This window comes from Xiphophorus maculatus, chromosome 1 (assembly GCF_002775205.1).
Source record: "Xiphophorus maculatus strain JP 163 A chromosome 1, X_maculatus-5.0-male, whole genome shotgun sequence".
NCBI classification, from domain to species: domain Eukaryota; kingdom Metazoa; phylum Chordata; class Actinopteri; order Cyprinodontiformes; family Poeciliidae; genus Xiphophorus; species Xiphophorus maculatus.
Genome location: NC_036443.1, coordinates 14,630,117 through 14,650,976, shown reverse-complemented (window position 1 = coordinate 14,650,976; position 20,860 = coordinate 14,630,117). Strand labels below are relative to the sequence as shown.

At 39.1% G+C, this 20,860-nt stretch overlaps 1 protein-coding gene across 3 annotated transcripts in view; it reads right to left on the bottom strand.

Annotated features, from left to right (window-relative positions):
- The window catches only part of LOC102235040 (adenylate cyclase type 6-like), a 44,346-nt gene extending 26,549 nt beyond the window's left edge, over positions 1-17,797 (bottom strand). Inside the window, exons 1-4 of one of the 3 annotated variants that reach the window (XM_023339952.1) lie at positions 17,711-17,797; positions 17,198-17,320; positions 12,414-12,590; positions 11,273-12,146 (exon numbers count right to left, since the gene is read on the bottom strand). In XM_023339952.1, the coding sequence (XP_023195720.1) occupies positions 11,273-12,145 (873 nt within the window). In that variant the 5' untranslated portion in view covers position 12,146; positions 12,414-12,590; positions 17,198-17,320; positions 17,711-17,797. Of the gene's footprint in view, positions 1-11,272; positions 12,147-12,413; positions 12,591-14,890; positions 14,957-17,197; positions 17,647-17,710 lie in introns of those variants that run through there. The other 2 variants (XM_023339962.1, XM_014469648.2) reach the window with 2 other exon arrangements.
- Between the last annotated feature and the right edge of the window lie 3,063 nt (positions 17,798-20,860).

Below are 20,860 nucleotides of genomic sequence, written 5' to 3'. Positions count from 1 at the left end.
TTCCATCCTGTGGTTTAGTGTCCCAGAGAAGGTGATGGAGTGACTGGAGTGTCCCCCAGCTGTATGGAGCGTAGGGTAACGCAGCCCTTACCAGCACCTGCTGCAGTGAAATGTTTCCCAGCTGACAGAAAGAAGGCTTTTATCCTTTTCCCTCTCTCAGAAATAAAACACATTTGGTAGTTTGGATATATTTCAGTTTGGCAAACTGAACTCAGTCCTACTAAGGGAGCAGTGTTTTAAAACTCCAGTTGGCAAATGACAAAGCAAAATATGTGCAGCCAACTGAATCACCTAACCAAAATCTGCTTAGTTTAAAAGAGGACAAAAGCAAACACATGTTATAGTCTGTGAAATAAGGTGGTCAAACTACTATTACTTATAAAAGGTAAAAAGAAAAAACACATATTAACCATTCAAGTTCATTCATAGATCAGTTTTCATGCAGTATTTCTTCCTGGTTTCTTAGTTTTCTTTGTTCTAAAACCTAAACACTGAAATTAAGCCATCATTCTCACAAAAACATGTTCTGAAGAGTAATGTGACTTTTGTGGCTTTGATTAACTTAGTAGAAACAAAAGCAAAAAAAGATGACTCTTTTAGGCTGTATAGGCTGCTGACCCCTGTACAAGAAGACTAGAAGAAATGCCTTCTTCTGTTCCTTTTCCAATTATCACTCATTAGATGAAGCAGATTCAGAGCACAGCACTCGCTGTGTGTCATAACGTCCTGGCTTCACAGGGCTCTGGCTCCCTCACTGTTTGTCTGGACGGACAGGAGGGGAGGGCGGGCAGGCAGAGGGCAGAGCTGGACATGACACCCTCCTCCCAGCTGTGTTTTCACCAACCCTCCACTTCCTGTCCGCTGAGACCCTCGTAGGCACAGCTGCAACTACAACACCACAGTCAGAGGAACGCCAGGCGATCAGTCACCGTAAGTTTGGCCCTCTTTTGCTGATTTGGACTGTGTTGAGGAGTCCAGACCTTAACACAGTCCAAATCAACTAACTGTTTTGAGTCTGAGCTAAACATCCAGGAATTCAAAGATCGACTGTTATAAGATCTCCTTTTAAGCACAACATGAGGCCACCTATGCACCTAAAGACAGAGCAACTTAGCATGAATATTTAGACAATGCTGTAAAACCGGAAAGCAAAGTGACCTGCAGAAGCAACAAAACTTGAATGTTTTTAACCTTTTCTCGGGTTACACACTAAATTTTACATCAAGGACCAACACAAATGGTGCATAAGAGTTAAATGGAAAGTAAATGTTTCAATTTTATTTGCAAAACCTTGCTTTGATTCCTCTATATGAAGTCCAAGTTCAATTCGGAATTGCCTTCAGAAGTCACACAATGACCACAACATGACACTGAAGCATGACTCTGGCAGCATTATGTTGTGAAGATACCTTTTTTTCAGCAGTGTAGACAGAAGCATGCAGAGCTGACTAAGAAGAAAACATTTTGGACATTGTAAAAAATTTGAGGATCAAATGTCTCAAACTCCAGTCCCCAAGACTCACTGTCAACTTTTAAATACAACTTTTCACATGTGTTAGAAATGTTGCTGGAGCTGAATATTCATATTCAAAACATGTCTATGTGTTAAAATGCCTCAGTCAATGTCCAGACGTTAATCCAATTAAATCCATGTCCAGACTTGAAAACTGACGTTCATAGATCATCACATCTTGATTCAGAATGGGTTGTCTCTCAAGTTACTGTGTGTGTTGGGGTGTGATGACCAAAAACTTTGCTTTAATCTGTATTACCTTCATTTGTAGTAGTCAAATAAAAATAAATTATGTTCATTGTGACTCTTTGTGCATCTGTTCACAGCAACAGCAAAACTTTAGCAGTTCATTCTCCTGAACTGTGCACGATATTGGCTTTTACTACAAAGTACACAGATCAATACAAGGAAAACAGGTTATAGTTTAAACAGAAGAAAAAAATATATTTTCAGTCCACAAGCTGCTTAGTCAAGGATGGGCTGATACTGAATTCATGAATGTGACACATCTGGCTTTTAGCACAAATTCAGGACCACAGTGGATGGGAGTCATTTAACATGTTTATGAAACCGGTGTTTCATGAGAATATGAGCCCAAGTGTAGAGTTTCAACCCATGCTTGAAAGAGCAAAGCATGAGCAGCATTGCATGTATATGACTTTTGATTTATGATGTTCTGCTCTCCCTACTTTGCACTCTGCTGTGCTGTGGTGTTCCCAAACAAATGCCGCTGGAAATGTGGTTCACACGGACTGAACGGTAGGACAACAGAGAGTAGGACATTGCAATTGGCAGTGAAAGGAGAGACATTTTTGGGATCTATAATTGTTACACTAAACAATCCATCTAATCAGCTTTTCACATTTTAGTGGGGGGGATTATAAATTCCAACTTCCTTTGGATTTACTCTGAGTGTGTGAAAATAAAATCATGGGACCAAGGCCTTGTGCTAAAGATCATTCATTAAAAAACACTATTGTGAGTCCGAGGGAGAAATCTGCACAAACTGGACAAAGCATAAAAATATACATATTTTTTTTCTTCCTGTTTTACAGGTAGCTGCTGAGGAGACATCAAGTTTAATGGGGACAATGATATCCCTGACAATAAAAAACAGGAGCTGGCCAGACATGTGTACATATCAGGGGGAGGAAGTCGGGTGTCTATTTGTGCACAGCTAGTGAACGTGCTGCTACAGCCTCGCCTCAGAAAGCACAATCTCATGCCAGTCTGTCATAAAGTGTCAGTGTTTCCCGTGTGTAATTACAGCTGGGGTAGTGGGAATAACAAAAGACAGTCGGCTAATGTGATGGTGACCTTTGACAAAGGAGGCATTCAACTTCCATGCCACCATAACTGGAACGGACAGTGCACTCAGCAAGAGATGAATTATCCATAATCATGCATGCCACAATTTAACAGCATAAGGATTTTTAATGTATATTGCTGATTATTATGACAGTTCAGCCTTGATCCTTGTATTTACTTTTGCAGAGTCAAATTACTGGTAAACAATGAACTGTTATTAGAAGCCTGCACTTCCTGGTCCGTGATTATAAGCAGGGTTGCTATTTCCCTTTGGATTTAAAAGAAATGTACGGCTTAATGGTAATCCTAATTTTTCCCACTAGCAGCAACGGAAATTACCCGTGTTGGTCTCTCTGTTTGTAGTTGTAATACAGTAATGAAAGAGTCTCCACCCCGAGGTTGGGTAGGTTTATTATTTGAGCCACAGTGTTGTTTGAACCAAAAGAATTGTGGGAAACATTCTCACCATTTCAGTCACATAAACCACACCAACCTCCGCAACTTTCTCTTTGTACAATTTTTTTGTAGGTACTATGCTAGCAAAAATTATTTGCCATTTCACAGACATTCCCTGTTTTTACTGTTTTTATCATCACGCTGTTATAATTATAGGACACTGCAATTTCTGCTACGTGCAAAATGTGGACAGAATCACAGAATTTAATAAACAAAATGGAATCCACAATAAAATGGGGAAATTCACAGCTATCATCAGCGAGAAAGGAAGGATATGCTTTCTTTGGTGTTTTATCCGCGATATCTCCCTTATCCGCTGTTACCTGGTTAGACAAGGCTCAGCTCTCCCCTCCACACAAACAAAATAATCCGGTCAGAAACACTGATGTCTTCTCAAAAAAAAAAAAAAAATCAAATAACTCAATGCTTAGCGTAAGCTGCAGGGCCAGTGAGTTTTATGAAACAGAAGAAAACTCAACTGAGAAAACTCAACATCTGCAGTTGCAGGAACATGAGAGCTAAACTCTGACAGTAATCACTTCACTGGAGATGTCTGTGACAGATGGAAGAAATAAAAAAAATGAATGTAGGCCCTGATCACTATTGACATTTTAGAGAACTTCATGTTTCGCTCTTTTGACAAGCTTTATGGATGTGCTGATGTCATTTTCCAACAGGAACTGGCAACTACCCACAATGCCAAACGGTGCTTTAATGACCACGGTACCACAACCACTGACACACTCACATGACCCAAACCCCATCTGAGGAGAATCTGAGGAGGATCATCAAGAGGAAAAGAAGAGGCAGAAAAATCAACACTGCAGAGAAACTGCAGATCGCTCGCCCATATTTCTGCATTAAACTTTCTATTCTATTGTTTTTATTTACTATATAAATTACATAAAAACTGATCATTTACAAGTGCAATTTCTGAGTTGTATCTTTAAATGTGGCATGAAATGAAAAGGCCAATTCAGTACACATACTATTTATTAGAATTCCCTCTACGGAAAAGTGACTTCAATATGAGAAACGCTGGGTTTTTTTTTCAATTTTGGTCTCTGAATAATTATTTTCAAAGCCTCTGCCTCTAAAATGTTCCAGTCAAGAAGCCAAACAGACATTTTAACATCGCTAAAAACAACAAAAACCCAGATCATGAGAATCAACTGTACTGAGATAGAGAACAGGCAATCAGCGATTTCATTTTCAGTATAACATTGCAGTCAGAGAGCACAGGTCATTTTCTAAAAGAAACCTGTGAGTTTTACACATGCTTCTCACCTTCACTCCCCATAAATCACTGCCTACAAGGTTCGGTAACTTAAGCATCTGCTCAGTCGTTGTCTTCTGAACTAAACGAATAATGTAGGACTGAGTAATACTCATGATATGTCATGGATTGGTATATTTCTTAGCGGTGTTAAGCTGAAGAATCTGTATGTTTCCATTAAGACACATTTCCGTTGAGCCCATAACAAAGTGCCAAAAGAACAGGTTATTCCTTTAATGCTGGATCAGCATGCAGGAACTAAAACAAAAGCCTTTAGATCAGGCTCTGTCAAAGGCTTCTCTTATTTAGTATTTGAATATCTAAATGTATCCTACCAATCATGAACAACTTACATTTCTTGTAAATATGTATATGAATGTCTATTATTTGTAAATTATTACAAGTCAGATAAGAAGTCTGAGCATTATGCATAGGCATGTGAATGTTACTTAAAAACGTATTCAATAGAAACAAAAACATCCAAACACACAGACTTCAAACAGATGGTTTCTAATAGGGTCTGAGACCTCAGCACAACCTTTAATCCTACTTAGGATGACTGGAATAAAGTTAAAATTTCAAGATGTGTTAATTAGAAAAAATGATCTATTAGGAAAAATTTGCAAAATAATAAAAGGAATTTGGTCACTTCTTATGGTTGAATGGTTTTGGCATTTATGTATAAAAAGGTTATTCTTTCTGTTTGAGTTATTTTGGTATGATTGGATCCTATCTGGCTGGTCTACAAAAAAAAAAAAAACTGCTACTGTAAATGGAAATGTTGGTTATTCTGAATGTGACAGCCAACTAATGTTACTGTTCATTATTTGTTATTGGTCATTATTTGCACTCTAGTGGTTTCCAGATTTGCAGCAGAGAGTTTATAGATTGATGCTCAGTTAAAAAATGTTCTGTATTGCTGGTCATAACAATTTAGGCATCAAGGCAGAAATATTCTTCCCCCACCTGCTAACTGTGCATCAATTCATTAGCATAGAGAGTGTGGAGATGTCTAGACAGAATTGGAGTAACTGTATAGAGAAGGTTAAATCCTAATCTCTCTGTAGTTAGGTTAATAGTCACTGTGATCTTTCCACAGTGTCATATTCCAAGTGCCTATTCTAATCACCTTCATGTCAGTCAGGCTGCCTCAACAGACACTAAAAGTTGGGGACAAAAGGCCAGGACTACAGCGAGCCACATTCATCTCCCCACATGCGTTCTAATCGTTAAAGAAAGGCCAGACCCAAATCTAACCAAACATTTTTGGTTAACAGTTTGAAAACGGATTTTCAACAGATTTGTTTACAGATGTTTTACATACAATCTGACAGAGTTTGATCTGGTTTGTCACAAGAGATTAGCAAAACGTTAAGTCTCTAGATCTACAACGCTGGTCAAAACATACCTTAAAAGACTTTGCACCTGCAATTGCATCGTGAAATTTGGTCGACAAAATTTTACGACGCAAAATTGTAAAATTTTGCGTCCCCGTATTCATTGACGGGGACTGAATGTAAGCTCATGTCACACTTTACAAACTTTAGTTAAAAATTATTTTGGAGTTATGGACTATGTTATTTTCACCTCTGAATGATCTAATCTTAAATAAAACAAGAAATAAAATACACTGAAGATGGTGGTTGTAATTCGACAAAAACGTAGAGCAGTTGAAGGGCACTGAAAAAACAAACCATTCTGTGCTAACGCTACGACTCTGAAGGGATTTAAGCAATAAAAATTCCTTGCAAACTTTCCAAAAATGTTGTTCAGTTTTCACTCAGCTCACACTCAAGTTTGCAAGAAATGTTATCAAGGGAATAGAAACAATTATGGTTTCAAGAGATGGAGCAAAAAAGAAAAAGAAATACACATAAATAAACAAGTTTTATTATAATGTGAGCTGATTCTTTCTCCCAGGACGCACATGAATAATCTTAATAATTTAAAGCCAACTGTCTGAAATAACTAAAGACCTGTAGGGAAGCACTCCTAACTCTTGTTGTTTGTCTGTTTCAGAAACTATAGAGAATGTTAAAGTAAGAGCCAACACCTTATTTAAATTTACAAGCTGGAAACAGAAACACAGACAAGGGAGTGGTGAAAACATGAAGCTGTGAAGCCTTCAGAGCTCTAACCAAAGCAATCTCCATGAATAAACATCTGGAGGTGGGTTTGCACAATCTGCAGGCATGGAACAAGCTGTATCCATCAATACTCAATCAATGATAGATGGAACCAACTTAATGCGTTGGAAAATGCGTGTAATTTATATAATTTATCCGGATGTGTTGTGCAAATGAATAATGCTAAAACCAACACAGCTGTTTTCAAAGAGGAAGCCTCACAGAACCTGGCAGATGTCTCTTCTTATATCATAACAGGTGACAACTGTATTAAGAGCGATTAAACCGTTCCCCTGTAAGGTTCTGGAGAAACTTTTAGTGAACAGCAGCAGTGCTGCATCCCTGTTCCTGAGAGCTGCTACACATTCATCTCTCTGCAGTTATCTGAAGAGATCCTACAGAGCAGAGGAAAGCAGACCGGTGCAGAGTGTTGAAAAGCTGGGATCAATGGAAGCAATCCCCACGAGTAGCACGAGCTCAATCTCTCCCTGTTGTGAAAGAAAAAGGCCACTCCATGTGAGAGGGGTTTTGTGAAAATGGAAATATGACTCAGAGAAGGAGAGAGAAGAGACTGGTGGGTCTTTGACATAAGGGTGAGTCAGCCGTTCATTTTATTCATGTTCAACATCAATGGTTTTCCACTTGTCACCACAGTCGAAGCCCACAACCTCCGTCCCCTACAACCACCTCCCCTTCTCCGTGATAGAGGTCCCTCACAAAGACTTCTTTTGTTCTCCGTGTCGTCCGTTTCTCATCTCCACTGATCTGATCCTGTATGAATATCTCTGCAGGAAAACGACAAATGGGAGAACAGGCTGGCTCATGAGGGACGACGAACCAGAAGAAGAGCAACACAAAGACCCCCTTTTATGGGAAACTGGTTTGGTTGTTCTTATTTTCCTTCAGCCATTTGTTAAAAACTCAGACTTGTTTGTCACCTGGACTGGGTTAGCTGATTGGCACCATCAGCCTTTTCATTAAATTTACTCCACAGGTCCCTTTGTTCTCGAAGGTGCTTTGTCATCATTTTCTACCAGTGCTTTGTCTTTGTCTTCTTGTTGCTCAAGTACCTGCTTTTGTGTTTCATGATTTGGACTTTCTGCTACTGCTACCTCCTGTCAATGAGACTTCATTTTGTATAAATAATCCAGTCCAGAATAGCTTGTTGCAAAGGCTGCAGCTGACTTCTATCGTCATTAAACAACTCCAGTCTAAAACATGTCCCAGATGTTTATGTGAACGTGATTTAACCTTTTGCTGTTTTGCACTGGAAGGTTAGTTACGTTCCAGTTCTGAGCGTGCCGCACACTTACAAAAGAATATTTAAAGTGTCTGATGTAAACGTAAAAAGGTAACATGTTATGGCAGTTTAGCTGAACTTCTACCAAGTTTTAGACTGCCTTAATTTTCTGTATGCTAGTTATTCAGGTTTTAAATGTTTTTCATGCTGTGTTCTACATAAATGTCTCATGAGTTTCCGCCTCTTATTTCCTCTGTAAATACTCAACAGCTTCTGTACAAATACCCATCCAGTGCAAGCATGATAGTAGCTTAAAGGTTCATAAGATAAGGATCGCATAAACCTCTATGACATGTTTTAAGGTAAAGATTGTTTCAAAACAGCAAAAGTCTTCTTTGTCTTGGTAGCTTTCTTGCATTAGCTTTAGCCTTTGGACCACGTCATATGGACTTATACAACAGTTATCTACCACAGATAAGATATTTCTGTCTTTGAATTTTTAATAGAGCCCCACCTCAAAAATAACGTAATTTCCATATTCTCACCTGTCCCAATCCTTAGGTGTAGTATGTTCCTGTTCAGTTAGATGTGTCTCAATTGTATCGATGATGCACATGGATGGAAAAAAACAAAACATTACTAACTGGTCCATCTTCTAACAAACAGGATTCCTTGCCCCACTTGTGGTAGCTTCACTGTCTTTTCTTGCTGTCTGTTTATTTTAGCATCACATATTATGCTAAAATAAAGAGCTGCACTGACAGCCAATATTTACCTCCAAATCCATAAACTAAATTCCTGACTCAGTTCTTTAATTTTTCCAAGCAGTTTAAATTATTTTGTTTTAACTTGTGTTTTCCAGCACCCCTTACAAAATAAAATTTTCAGGAATACTGAGATAAATAATTTATTTTGTATAGTAAAACTCTCTTCATGCTCTATGATCTGGGGAATGTAACATGAGACTGTTGCTGTTAGATTTGAAGTACTAAAGTAAAACTAGTAATTGTTCTTGAGATTGCCACAGAATAACTCTTCAAACTGGCGGACGGCAAATTGTTATTAAGGCACCACCATTTTTCTTCTTGCAATAGCACAATGGAAAACAAGAAACAGTGTTTCGTTGTAAGCCATAAAAACATTGTACCAAGTTCACTGTCCAACTGTTAGGACTCTCGTCCTCTCACTGATTGTTCAAACAACATGAAACGTTTTGTGGTGAAAGTCCAGATCTCAAACAGTCTACCAACAGCAGATCTGTGCAGCCAGCCAGGGCCAAAGTAGACATCAGCATCAAACCATTGAGCCGCTCGTCACCCTGTTCAGACTAGGAGTAATGTCAATGTGACCTTTTTTCAGACCGTCTCTTTTTTCCTCTCATTGCTTGACAACCAACACAACAAAAACAAACAAAAAAATTAATACAACTTCTCAATTTAGGAATCTTGCAGCTGATTTTTGCTTGAGATTAAATTTTCCTATGCAAACACTTTTTCTCTAACTCCTACAACCCTCCAACATGTGTGATTATCACCTCAAGCTGAAGGAATTTTCCATTTCACGCTAACACATAAAGTGAACTTTGGTTCACTTAGCAGCCTACAAAATGGCAAGAAAAATACATAGGATATTACTAATAAACTGAATTTGTTTCCCAGTTAGCAAGTAGTTGTCTTACTAATATCCTTAAAAAATGGTTCTGACCTGCGTATAAACAATCTAACCAAGTTAGCATGAGCTCTTGATGCTTAAAAAGGTGATATTACATAAAAACATGCTGGCTCAAACTCCAAGATGATTTTAATATTACTGGAATAAATTCACAACTGTAAATATGACAGATCAATATTCTGGGATATTAAAGGGACCAAACTCGTACATTTTGTGCTTATAGCATGTTGGCTAATCTGAGAAAGGTATTTCGAACTAACCGGTGAGAATAGTGTTTGTTAGCCAAATGCCTGTGGAGTTAATATGAGCTTTTAAAACCAAAACCAACTTTACAACGGCAAACATCTACTTTATGAAAAGATTAAATGGGAGCAAAAGGACTAAAGACACAAAAACAAATATAAAATGTGCAAGAAATGTTTCCAGTGTGCTTCCAGATGAAGCGATTACAATCTGGCTCCAAAGTGAAGAAGTAATGATCCTGTTTTCCATAAAATGAATTGCACAATCCCAGCATCCCACCCCACCCTGTTTCATTTAACTACAATAGACTCCTTGTTTTAGGGGAATTCGGGCTGAATGGCACCATGCTACATTATCATGATATTCCTTGACAATGCAGTTAATCGGGCTCATTCAACCCAGATGACCTTCCACAAATCCCAAAGAACTACTTGTAGCTGCCCCACAGGACAAAACATGGGCTCATTAAAAACCTAATTTGAAAAGCTGCAGAGATCTAGAGAACTTTCTACTTTTAGTACGGCACCTTTGACACGGAAAAGTGGTTGAGGAGTCAGTACAATGTTTGTCCTTTTGTGTCGAGGCAAGAAAGTAGGCCATTTCTACTGCTCACCACAGTGACAACATTGTATTCAACTGTATGGTGACAAGCATGTTGGGAATGTTTTCCTTTTCGCCTCTTAAAAATTTACCATCACATAAAGAATGTAATTTGAAATAAGATATATATATATTTTTTTGTCGTAAGGCCATAAGGATCTCAAACCAAATTAAAAATACAAATGTCACTAAACAATGTGGTTTTTCTGCGCTGTGGTATTATTTAGTCACATTGTGCAACGTAGTCAGTGGTTAAGAGACGTACCGAGTGATTTTATGCTTGATTGCTAAGCATAATACAGCGAAATGCTCTGGTTTATACTATTGAACAGCTCAATTCTGGCTGTATTGTGATATATTGAATTTGCAAATCCTGGCAGGCCTTTGGAAATCTCACATTAATGCAAAGCTCTACCAAGTTTACATGCAAGTATTTTGAGTGTGGCAGTTAAAGGGTTAATTAATCTAATCCTAAGAAGGCTTAAATATGAATCAAATGTTAAAATAAAATTAAAATAAATAAAATACAATGAAATAAAATGAGAATTAATTGAGGTGGTGAGATGTGTGCATCATAATTTCTCAAAGCAATTTTGATGCACATAATCATAATTGCTTAGATCACTAGAGGATCTAGATCACTAGATCTATGAGGATCACTAGTTTAAATCAAATATGAAACATATACTCTTGTCCTGCTACATTAAAGAATGTGACACAAAAAAGTGACACAAATCTTTTTTTCTTTTTGTCATAATATTAAAAATATAAAGTAGGGCAACAATTTATAATTCATACTTTATATGCTCTAAAACTATCACAGATCTGCTCTCACTTACCTGTTTGAGAATGAACTTGTCCTCCTGGTTGATGTGCCAGGCGATGAGAATATGAACGGTGGACAGCACAGTCCCACTAAGTACAGCAGCTCTCATTCTGACAGGCAACAGAGTGTAGATAATATAGACGAAGAAGACCGTCCACCAAAGCCCCTCTGAGGCACTGCGGGGGGACACAGTCAGCACCCCAGAAACCTGCAGGACTATCAGAACCCCGATCACCAGGTAGCTCACAATCCACATGTAGTCTTGATGGAAGCTGTTACGGTTGCACACGACCATCAAGGCCAGAAAGAGAGTCGTGGCCACTGACAGCACTAAGATGTAGGCCACATTAAGTTCAGAGTGGACACAGTGGAAAGCAATCATGACTCCACACACTACCACCAGCATCCCCATTAGCATAGTGAGGGAGCTCTGGTTGAGTCTGAAGAAATAGCGCTGGTACAGGCGTTCCAGCTTGGCAGACTGAAATTTTTTGGATTGAAAAACCCACATAAGCCATCTCCAGCAGTCTGCAGCAGTCATCTTCTTACACCTTCTCCCTGCTAATTCCCCTACTTCCTCTTCTGGTTTGTCCTTCAGCTCTCCATCCTCCACGCAGGGACTTCCTACACCAACCACCCTTTTCCCATAGTGGTCCTCCTGCCAGCCACACCTCAGGCCAAAGTTGCCCCCACTTGCACCTGCTTCACAGTGGTAATACTGGGGGGAAACATTGGGGACTTCTGAGTCCTCTGAGTCCTTCAGGCAGCTCATGTAACGTGGGTTGCATAGTGATGAGCTGTCCTTCCTCTTCTTGCCATTGCGCTCTCCCCATGCCGTCTTTTGGTCATCCTCTCTGCCTACGAAGAGGCTTCTGGCCCACGACATCCTGCCAAAAACCAAGAGACAACCAGATAAATTTACTGCATTTGCAAAGTGCTTTTCTAGTCATACTGACCACTCAGAGAGCTTTACACTCGAGTCACATTCCCCCAGTCACTCTAGTAAACATATCAACATTCATACATTGATGTGCCAAGAGGCACATCAACATGTTGGACAAGGAAAACGGAATTGATCCACAATCTCGGTTGCATATGAGCCACAGTAGCTCCTGGAGAATATTTAAGCTGTATAACATTGAGGAACCTCTCACCTGTGTGGGCTTTAATGTGTGTAGAAACACTGTGCTCTTTGGCCAGGCCACTTGTTTATCCCAGCAAGGACACAACATGAGCTCAGAGTCGCCAGAGGCATCAGCGGTTTGGGTGAGTTGAAGTCGCTCTCTTTTTTGTTTCCTTCAGATTCAACTTCTCACACTTATTTTTATCACCTAAAAGAAAAGAAAACACACACGCAAAGATCGTTTTATGTCGATGAGCATCAAATAGGAGTTAGGATAAACCGTGCGAGTCTTAATTTCAGCTGCAATTTTCCGATGGTATGGTCAGAACCTGGTGTAACCATTTGACTTTTGTCAATAATTCAGATTGGTAGTGGTAGATTCATTGTGGATATTTTCCTGGAAGACTTTGGGCCTCTTATTGGACATTTCATAAACGGTCCAGCCAACCAGTGTACCCATCTTCTGACGGTTTCTTCTTGTAGGATAATGTGCCATGTCTAACCTCTCAGATCGGTTTCTCAAACATGACAATAAGTTCATTGTACCTCAATGACATCAGCAGTCTCAAGATGTACAATAGGACACTTTTGGTATGATTTGCAAAGAGATTCAAATGGTGGATTTGAAGCAATTACATAATACCATCATGTCAGTATGGGCCAACAACTCTTAGGAATATTTCACACCTTACTGAATATTTGCCAAGGGGAATTAGGGCATTTCTAAAGACACAATTATCCTGAAGACATGTTGGTACAAGCAAGACGTTTGTCATAGTGACTGGTAAGTTTGTGTGTCTGTGTGTGCATCTTTAGGTCACTCTGAATTGAGAGTCGATGAGCCAATAGTCATCTGGCTCTTTAATTTTTTCCACATTAGCTGCTTCTAACAGGCAGACAAAATATGTTGCTGTTCTGTTAGCACAAAAAAGTGTTTGTGGTTGACAGCAAAATGTCCTTGTGTTGCCCATCACGGCAATTTGTCATCAAACCACAAAGCGAAACACAGAACTATTTCAACAATTCTTTTACAGGGATTATTGTTTTTCTGGACTTGCCGCTGAAGGCTTTAGGATAAAAGATAGACTGCGTTCTGCTTTCTTTTTATCACTGCACTCTACCCTAACATCTGTGGTCAAGGATGGGTGTGCTTCATTTGACAACAAAAACCCAGTGACTGGACATCATCAAAGATCAAGAACTCCTCAATGCAGATTAAATTGTCCAATTCCTCCCATTCCTTTTACCTCTAATGGCTAACTATAGCGTCATGTGTCAAGGACACTGCAAACCTCCAAACCTAATAAGCAAATCTCTGCTATGTTCGATAAGCTGACACTATTCGTAAGAAAAGCACAAATAAAAGGTGCTTAAAGAGATGTATAATCTCCACCAGTCCTGAATATGAGTTACTCAACCACAACAGAAAAAACAACCGATTGAGAGTTGCATAAAATGTACAGCTGGTTCAAATTCTGACTCTGAAATACATGAGTGATGGGAAAGTACATTCGTCAACATTAGTGTGGGATTTGGGGAGAGCGGTGCTTCACACAAGCAAGCAATAACTAACACTGTATTTTTCTCACAAGGAGAAAGCATCAAAAACATCTTATTAGATGTAAAACTATTCTAGAGTAAGATGGAAATAAGCTGTGAAAGCAACAATTTGCTTTTTCAATAGCTAGCCAGCACCATATAAAACAAGCTACTGCTTGTAGTAAAATATAACATATGTAAATAAATATGTTGCAAATCCATAGCTTTTCTTATTTAAATTCATATCTATAGGATATGTTACACAAAAAAAGCTCTCTGTGTTCAATGGGGACACCTGCAAAAATATGGCAGTGGCTACTTGTGCTCCTGAAGGTCATTCTGCAACCCATCCCCACGATGCAAACACAAACTAAAGGGAATTTAGTTTGTGTTAACCTGTTCTATTTCTTTCACAACAGTTCTAGGGTTTATTAAATCTCAAAGTATGTGAAAAGAATCACTGTTCAATCTGGTTCTGCATTGACCACTCTTGTTATTTTACATGGCGATAGTGAAAAGTAATCCAGATTACTTTTATTGAAATAGCACTTTAATTTGGTATTGAATAGGAATCTATAGCCTCTTTCACATAGCAGCTCCTTCATAAAGCTGTGGGGGGGCCATAAGCTGCCTCTGGCCTTTCATAAAACTCAACTCAAGCCTGCTTCGTCCTGCACACATGCAAGCTTTTAAAATCAAGATGGCCTTGAGGAACAAAATGAGGTATGGAATAGAACTGAACAGTGCTGATGTTCAGTGTTACTGATGAAATGGGTCAAACGTCTCTCATTTTGAAAGGCAAAGCACTTCTGTGCAGTAGGACGCCTAGTATGTATTTCTTAAGTGTCACTGTTAGACAAGGAGCTACACTTGGATGAAGAGCATTAATCTTTTTTTCTCAGTGCACTTTATCGTGGTCTGTCCATATATAAAGATATATATAACATAAGTTTCTAAAATCAAACTCACTTTCACATTATCCTGTTGCTATTCTTGCTTGGTGAGTCCATCTTGCATCATGTGTGAAAAGAGGCTCTGCAGGTCAAAGGCATACAGGTTGATTTCTAGCCCCCTTTCACTTCAATACTTTAAAACACAGGTGTCAAACTCCAGTCCTCAACAGCAGGTGTCCGGCAGTTTTTAAATGTGCCACAGGTACAAAACACTGGAATGAAATGGCTTAATTGCCTCCTCCTTGTGTAGATCAGTTCTCCAGAGTCTTGCTAATGACCTAATTATTCTATTCAGGTGTGGTGCAACAGAGGCACATCTAAAAGTTGCAGGACTGCGGCCCTCGAGGACTGGGGTTTGACACCCCTGTTTTAAAACAACACAAAAACAGCAAAAATTTGTCTGAACTAGAATGACACGGTGAGTCTTGTCTATTGATGTCCATTATTTCTCATATTCAACACTCATTAGATGTGTTGTGCTAAAGTGCACCAATAAAGACAGATAACTGAACTCTAGCTGTGGCTAGTTTTATCATAATTGTTAATGCTTCTGAATAAAACATGTTTTAATAGGTTTGCTGTGCACTGCACCTTAGGGCATTGGTCATTGATGGTATGGTTTGTTCAGTGGAAAATATCAGAGTCCTGTTTGTTTGCTTTTTTATTTTCAAACAAATTAAAAAGGTTAATTTATTATCCCTTCAGGATTTTCTTTTGTTTACCTCCAGTTATATATGGCCATATTTTCCTAAAGTGCTTACATTGTAATAACACAGGTGAGTGCCCACCTTCGATGGATTATTTTTATTGAACTTAGTTTATTTATACTGCGAGATTCTAAACAAATGTCAGCTCAAAGCACTTTATAAGACAAATAGATCAATATATGTCCAGTTCAGTCCTAGTTATAAATAAACCAGTTAGTTGAGTTTATTATGCCAAGTTGTCCAAAGTTCTCTTTCTAAAAGAAACTTAAATGATTGCATTGAGTCACCAACTTTACAGCAACTCCTCCTCTTAATGAACCATGTGGCAACAGTATACAGTTTATTGCACTGAGTCATTAACTTTGCAGAAATCCCTCATACTGAGCATGTACGCAGCGCCACATGTTCGACTGTCATAACTTTTTCTTCTTTTTGTAAAAATCTTTTTAGTGCTGCACAGTCCTTTGAGGAAAATGTCACCCTGGGCAGTGAGCCACATCACCCATATCAACTCCACTCCCTGTCATTTATAGGACAATAGTATCACTGAATTCCAGGTTGCCCAAGAATGTACAACTTCCACAATTTGCCTATTCTTTGACTTCATGGACATCATTTGGGTATTTACTTGTTGTTGCTTTTAATTGAGGACTGTCCTCTGATTCGTGCTGAAAACATTCTGTAGTCTGCATACAGACATCTGCTATATATCATGAGCTGAATCTGCATCACATGGGCAGATTGGAGTCAGCTGTCCTGCATGCATTACAAATTAGGATTGTAATTTCCATGTAGGCATTCTCGAAAGAACTTAAAGGGGTGTTATTATAGCTTTCCCTTCCACCCCCCTTTTCTTTTAGGTTTTGGCGCGGCCCATTAGTCCTGCTGCCATCACTGCTGAGCCTGATGTTAGAAAACATGTTTGGCAATAACACGTGTAGGCCCTGCCGGTATGGCTGCGGGCAGCCGGCCGAACCGGGGCGCATTACATAACAGGACGCACCAAGTAGCCTACAGGGGAAAGTCGATGGCTCTGCGTGTTCTCATGTATTCTCTCTACCACAGTTCACGTGGACGTAGAGTTGGATCTGATGGGCTGAAGTGAGCCTGGAAGCGCACTGACTGCAGAACAAACTGAGGAGAACTGAATCAAAAGTAAAAGATTCTGCATGTGGATCCATCAGCACTACCAGTATGCGCAGATAAACATTCACTACATGCTGATAATCGAGTCTGGGTTGCTCAGAATTGAGTACACGGGCCTCTCCCTCATCATGTTTTGACTCCAAACAGATCACTGGACAAGAATAAGGTCATATCCAAAGCTGTCAAGCAACGCGTTTGTTACAAATCCGGCGAAAACTGGAAAAAGTGAAAGAATGGCCGTGTCTTTTTTGTTGTTGTTGTAGGTATGCTGAGCAGCATTGTTGTGTTTATTCCTGCAGAACAGTCCTGACTGCTAAACGCCACCGAGACCATTATAACACCGAAAGCCTGTAGTACAGCTCAGCTGTTGGCATTTTTTCCGACTGCTGTATCATCTGACTGCATTTCAGTTCTGACAGATTTACAATGCACGGAAGAAAAGACCGAGAGAAGCGCCGTGGGCTACTTACCATCGGGATATCCATGTATGTCAGAATATATCCGATATACGAGAAACTCCAACGCCGCAGTGAAGCTCCGCTTCAGCCGGCGCGACGCGCTTCAGATGCGGATCCGTCCGAGTGGAGAGGGCTCTGGGAAGCAGGAGGGAAATTAGTGGGACAGTCTTCTCTCTTCCCAGTGAGAGCTCAGCATTACAATCCGGACGTCTCTCTCTCTATCGCTCTCTCCCTTTCTTTCTTTCTCTCTCTCCTTCTCCGTCCCTCTCTCACTCACACACACACATAACCTGCTATCCTTATTTGGACATTGCATTAACTCCCATTCATTCAGTCAAACTAAAACTTCAACCGTACGTATAATTAAACCGAACACTTTTCCTACGCCTCATCTCAGCGCACATATCCGCACCAACCCGAACCGCCGGAACCCGTCCAGTAAAGGACTAATTATGTCGACAAGGTCAGAAATCACACACCAAAACAAAAGTCCTAATGAGGTAAGAAAAGCAGGAACATACGTACTCGTTGGCTACTGCATTTCGTTGGACGCATCAGTCCCCCTAGAGGTGACAGGTTTCAATGCTGCTTTGACGGTGGTTCAGTATCAACTCACTGATTCGACCTGGTTACAAACATGCAGATCAAAAGTGGCAGGTGGTCCGTAACAAAAACTGAACTCAGGAAGAAAATCAGATCAAGCCAGAGAGCTCTATCTAGTGGAGAAGATATATAACTTCATCCCACTTTTTAAGAGTGTTTTCGTGTGATGAGTGTAAATCAACCCTAAAAACTAAATAAAAAGATGATGGCTGAGCTGGAAAGAGAATATTATTATCCACAGTGCGACGAGTTCTCTACCTGGGCTGAGAGGCCACTCAGAGAAGAAGAGGGCAGTTATTCAAAAGCAACATAAAATCCAAATTTAAAGTTTGCAAGGAACTGAATTTTTTTGTTTTGTAATCTACTAAAAGAACGTGTTAAAACGCAATGGCCACTGTTATATTAGTAGGGAGAACACCTTCCCATCTATGAAGTATCACGGCAGCATCATGTTGTTTTGTTGTAGGAGTGAATAAAGCACTTTACAAAATAGCTGGAATTATGACAAAAGGACAACGTGTGTAAATACTGAAGCAGCTTCTCAAGAGACATTGGCCAGAATGTTAAAGCTTTAGAAAAAAAATTTAATAATATCCTTCATTAAATCCCAAAATTAATTACAAAGTGGTTTAAATATTACAAGTTGTGCTGATTGCTCATTTAATGTCTTGTGTCATCAACCTATAGATAAAACCTGATGATCCTTAGTTTCGACTGCCATGTTAATGGGATGATAAAATCTTCCTTTTATCGTCTCAGACATCTGTCTGGGGTTAAATCTTCCCTCTCGAGGTGTGACTTGGTAACAGGAATCCATGCGTAAATGTTTGAAAGGTTGATGAATAACACTTGCAACTCAGTGTCATGATGGATTTGTTTAAAAATCCAAGAGTAGTAAAAAAAGATTTTTAAAAGCATTACATTTAGCTTAAGGATTGCCGTAGATACCCAGTAAAAAGACAATTCTAGAAAAAAAGTAAATATTAAACATGAAAACCTCAGAATGCAAAGATACCAAAAAAGAAATTATCTTAACTTTGTCTTTGTTAATATCAGAGAATTAGAAACAAAATCTGAAGTGTCCTTCTATACAGTTTATGTATGTATGGTTTCAGTTGTTTATATTGTTTCCTCCCTTGGTTTTCATGTTTATAGTTTGAAAAGCAAACACTGAAAAAAACAACTTTCGCGCGAGCAGCAAGCAGACGTCACGTGTCTATTATGTTTAATCCATAAACCTGTAAAGCAGCTTCTGCACTGACACGAACTATTAACTCTTTTGCTTTGAAAACCACAGAACACCCTGAGAGATCCCTGCAAGGACGTGAAAAAGTAAGTAAGCGAAGCATAACTATACATTAAGTTTTACAGATTAAAACAAACAAACAAAAAACACGTATATTCTTATGGGAAGTTAAAACACTGAAAACAAAAAGAAGCGCAGTTGAAAATAAGAAATAAATTTAAAAAGTATAAACACGAAAAGGGCAGATTTTAATACAATTCAGCCCTCTGTGTAGAGAGCTAGACATTACGGTGATGAAAAAAATCTGAAAAATACCTTTGAGGTTGAAAGGCTGTCTTTCAACCTCAAAGGTATTTTTCAGATTTTTTATTTTTATTTTTTTTGAGAGTTGCCTGTATCATTTCGTATGAGAAAATAGTTGCTGGTTGACTAAATATAGTTTGGTACCTATGCACTAAAAATATGTTAATACAAGAAAAAATGTTTTACTCACTTTTAAAAAGATTCAGCAAAGTCAACACAAATAATCAGGCACTTTTCATAACCCGGGGTTTAAAAAGATCCTCCTTCAGTCTTAAAAATGAATCTATGGCACCGACAACCTCTGACCAGATGATATGAGATTACAAGAGGAGATATGAAGCTCTAAAAAGGTCAGAGATGTACAAAGAAACCAAAACACATAGGGGTTTTAAAGTAAGGACTGAAAATTTACAGTGGGTTGTAAAATGTAATGGCAGCCAGTGCAAAGAATCTAAAATGGGTGTGATGTGTTGTCTGGTATGTGTCTGTCATGCATTTTGCACTGACTGAAGACAATGAAACCCCTTCTTATGTAAACATATAACATGAGCTGTCACAATAGTCCACTGACAATATATTAATATGATGACATTAATATAATATATAATGTTTAATATGATGATAGCACAGAGCTATCACTCAGAAATATCCACTGTATCAAACAAATGGGTAATGCTGACCATTCAGTGACCTTACACTCTTTTCTTTTCACAGAGTACAGCACATCTCAGTGGTTTAGTTATCACACTGAATAAATGAAATAACTCTTAGGTACACGACTGTGCTCAGAGCTCATGTCAACACAGAGACGTAGACGGTCGAACAGAGTAGACAGGTTTCAACTTGTCCCATTAGCGTGTGAGGTGGTAGGCTGAATCACACGGGATTAAAAACGAATATATAGAAAGGTCATCAAACAAGTACTTTGAAAACATATTTTCTCTAACTTTATTCTTGTAGTGTGATGACCTTACTCACAGCTTGTCCAGAAGTGGGCAGTATTGTTTGATGAATGATCCAAGCTGCTCTTTGTCAGAAGGCATCTGACTTTAAATTAGGACTCTGCAGCGAAAGCCAGAAGTTTGCGGGGCTTTGTGAGGAGACCAGAGAGAGCATTTCCTCAACAGCAGTTAATGCTTTAAATACCTCTGAGATGGGTCTTCACATTTTTACTTTTCCTCCGTAACACAAAACTAGGTGTTTCCATTTTATATATCCAGTTTATCAGGGCTGTTCTCAAGAGGAGAGGAATCCAGGTATGCAGAGACACCATGTAAAAACCACAAGGAAAAGTCAAAGCTGGGATTTGAAACCAAGATCTTGCTTGAGGTAACATGTTACCATGAACACCTTCCATGAAAGTTGATATTTTCTAGTCTCTCTCTGAACAGATCTCGCTGCAGGCCAGGTGAACTTGCCTGCTTGTCAGACCTGTGCATGTTGCCAGATGTTGTTAACATCTTCTACATGTAGACTTTTCTATTGTCATGTTCCGTGTTTTTCTGTGTGTTTATTTCAAGTTT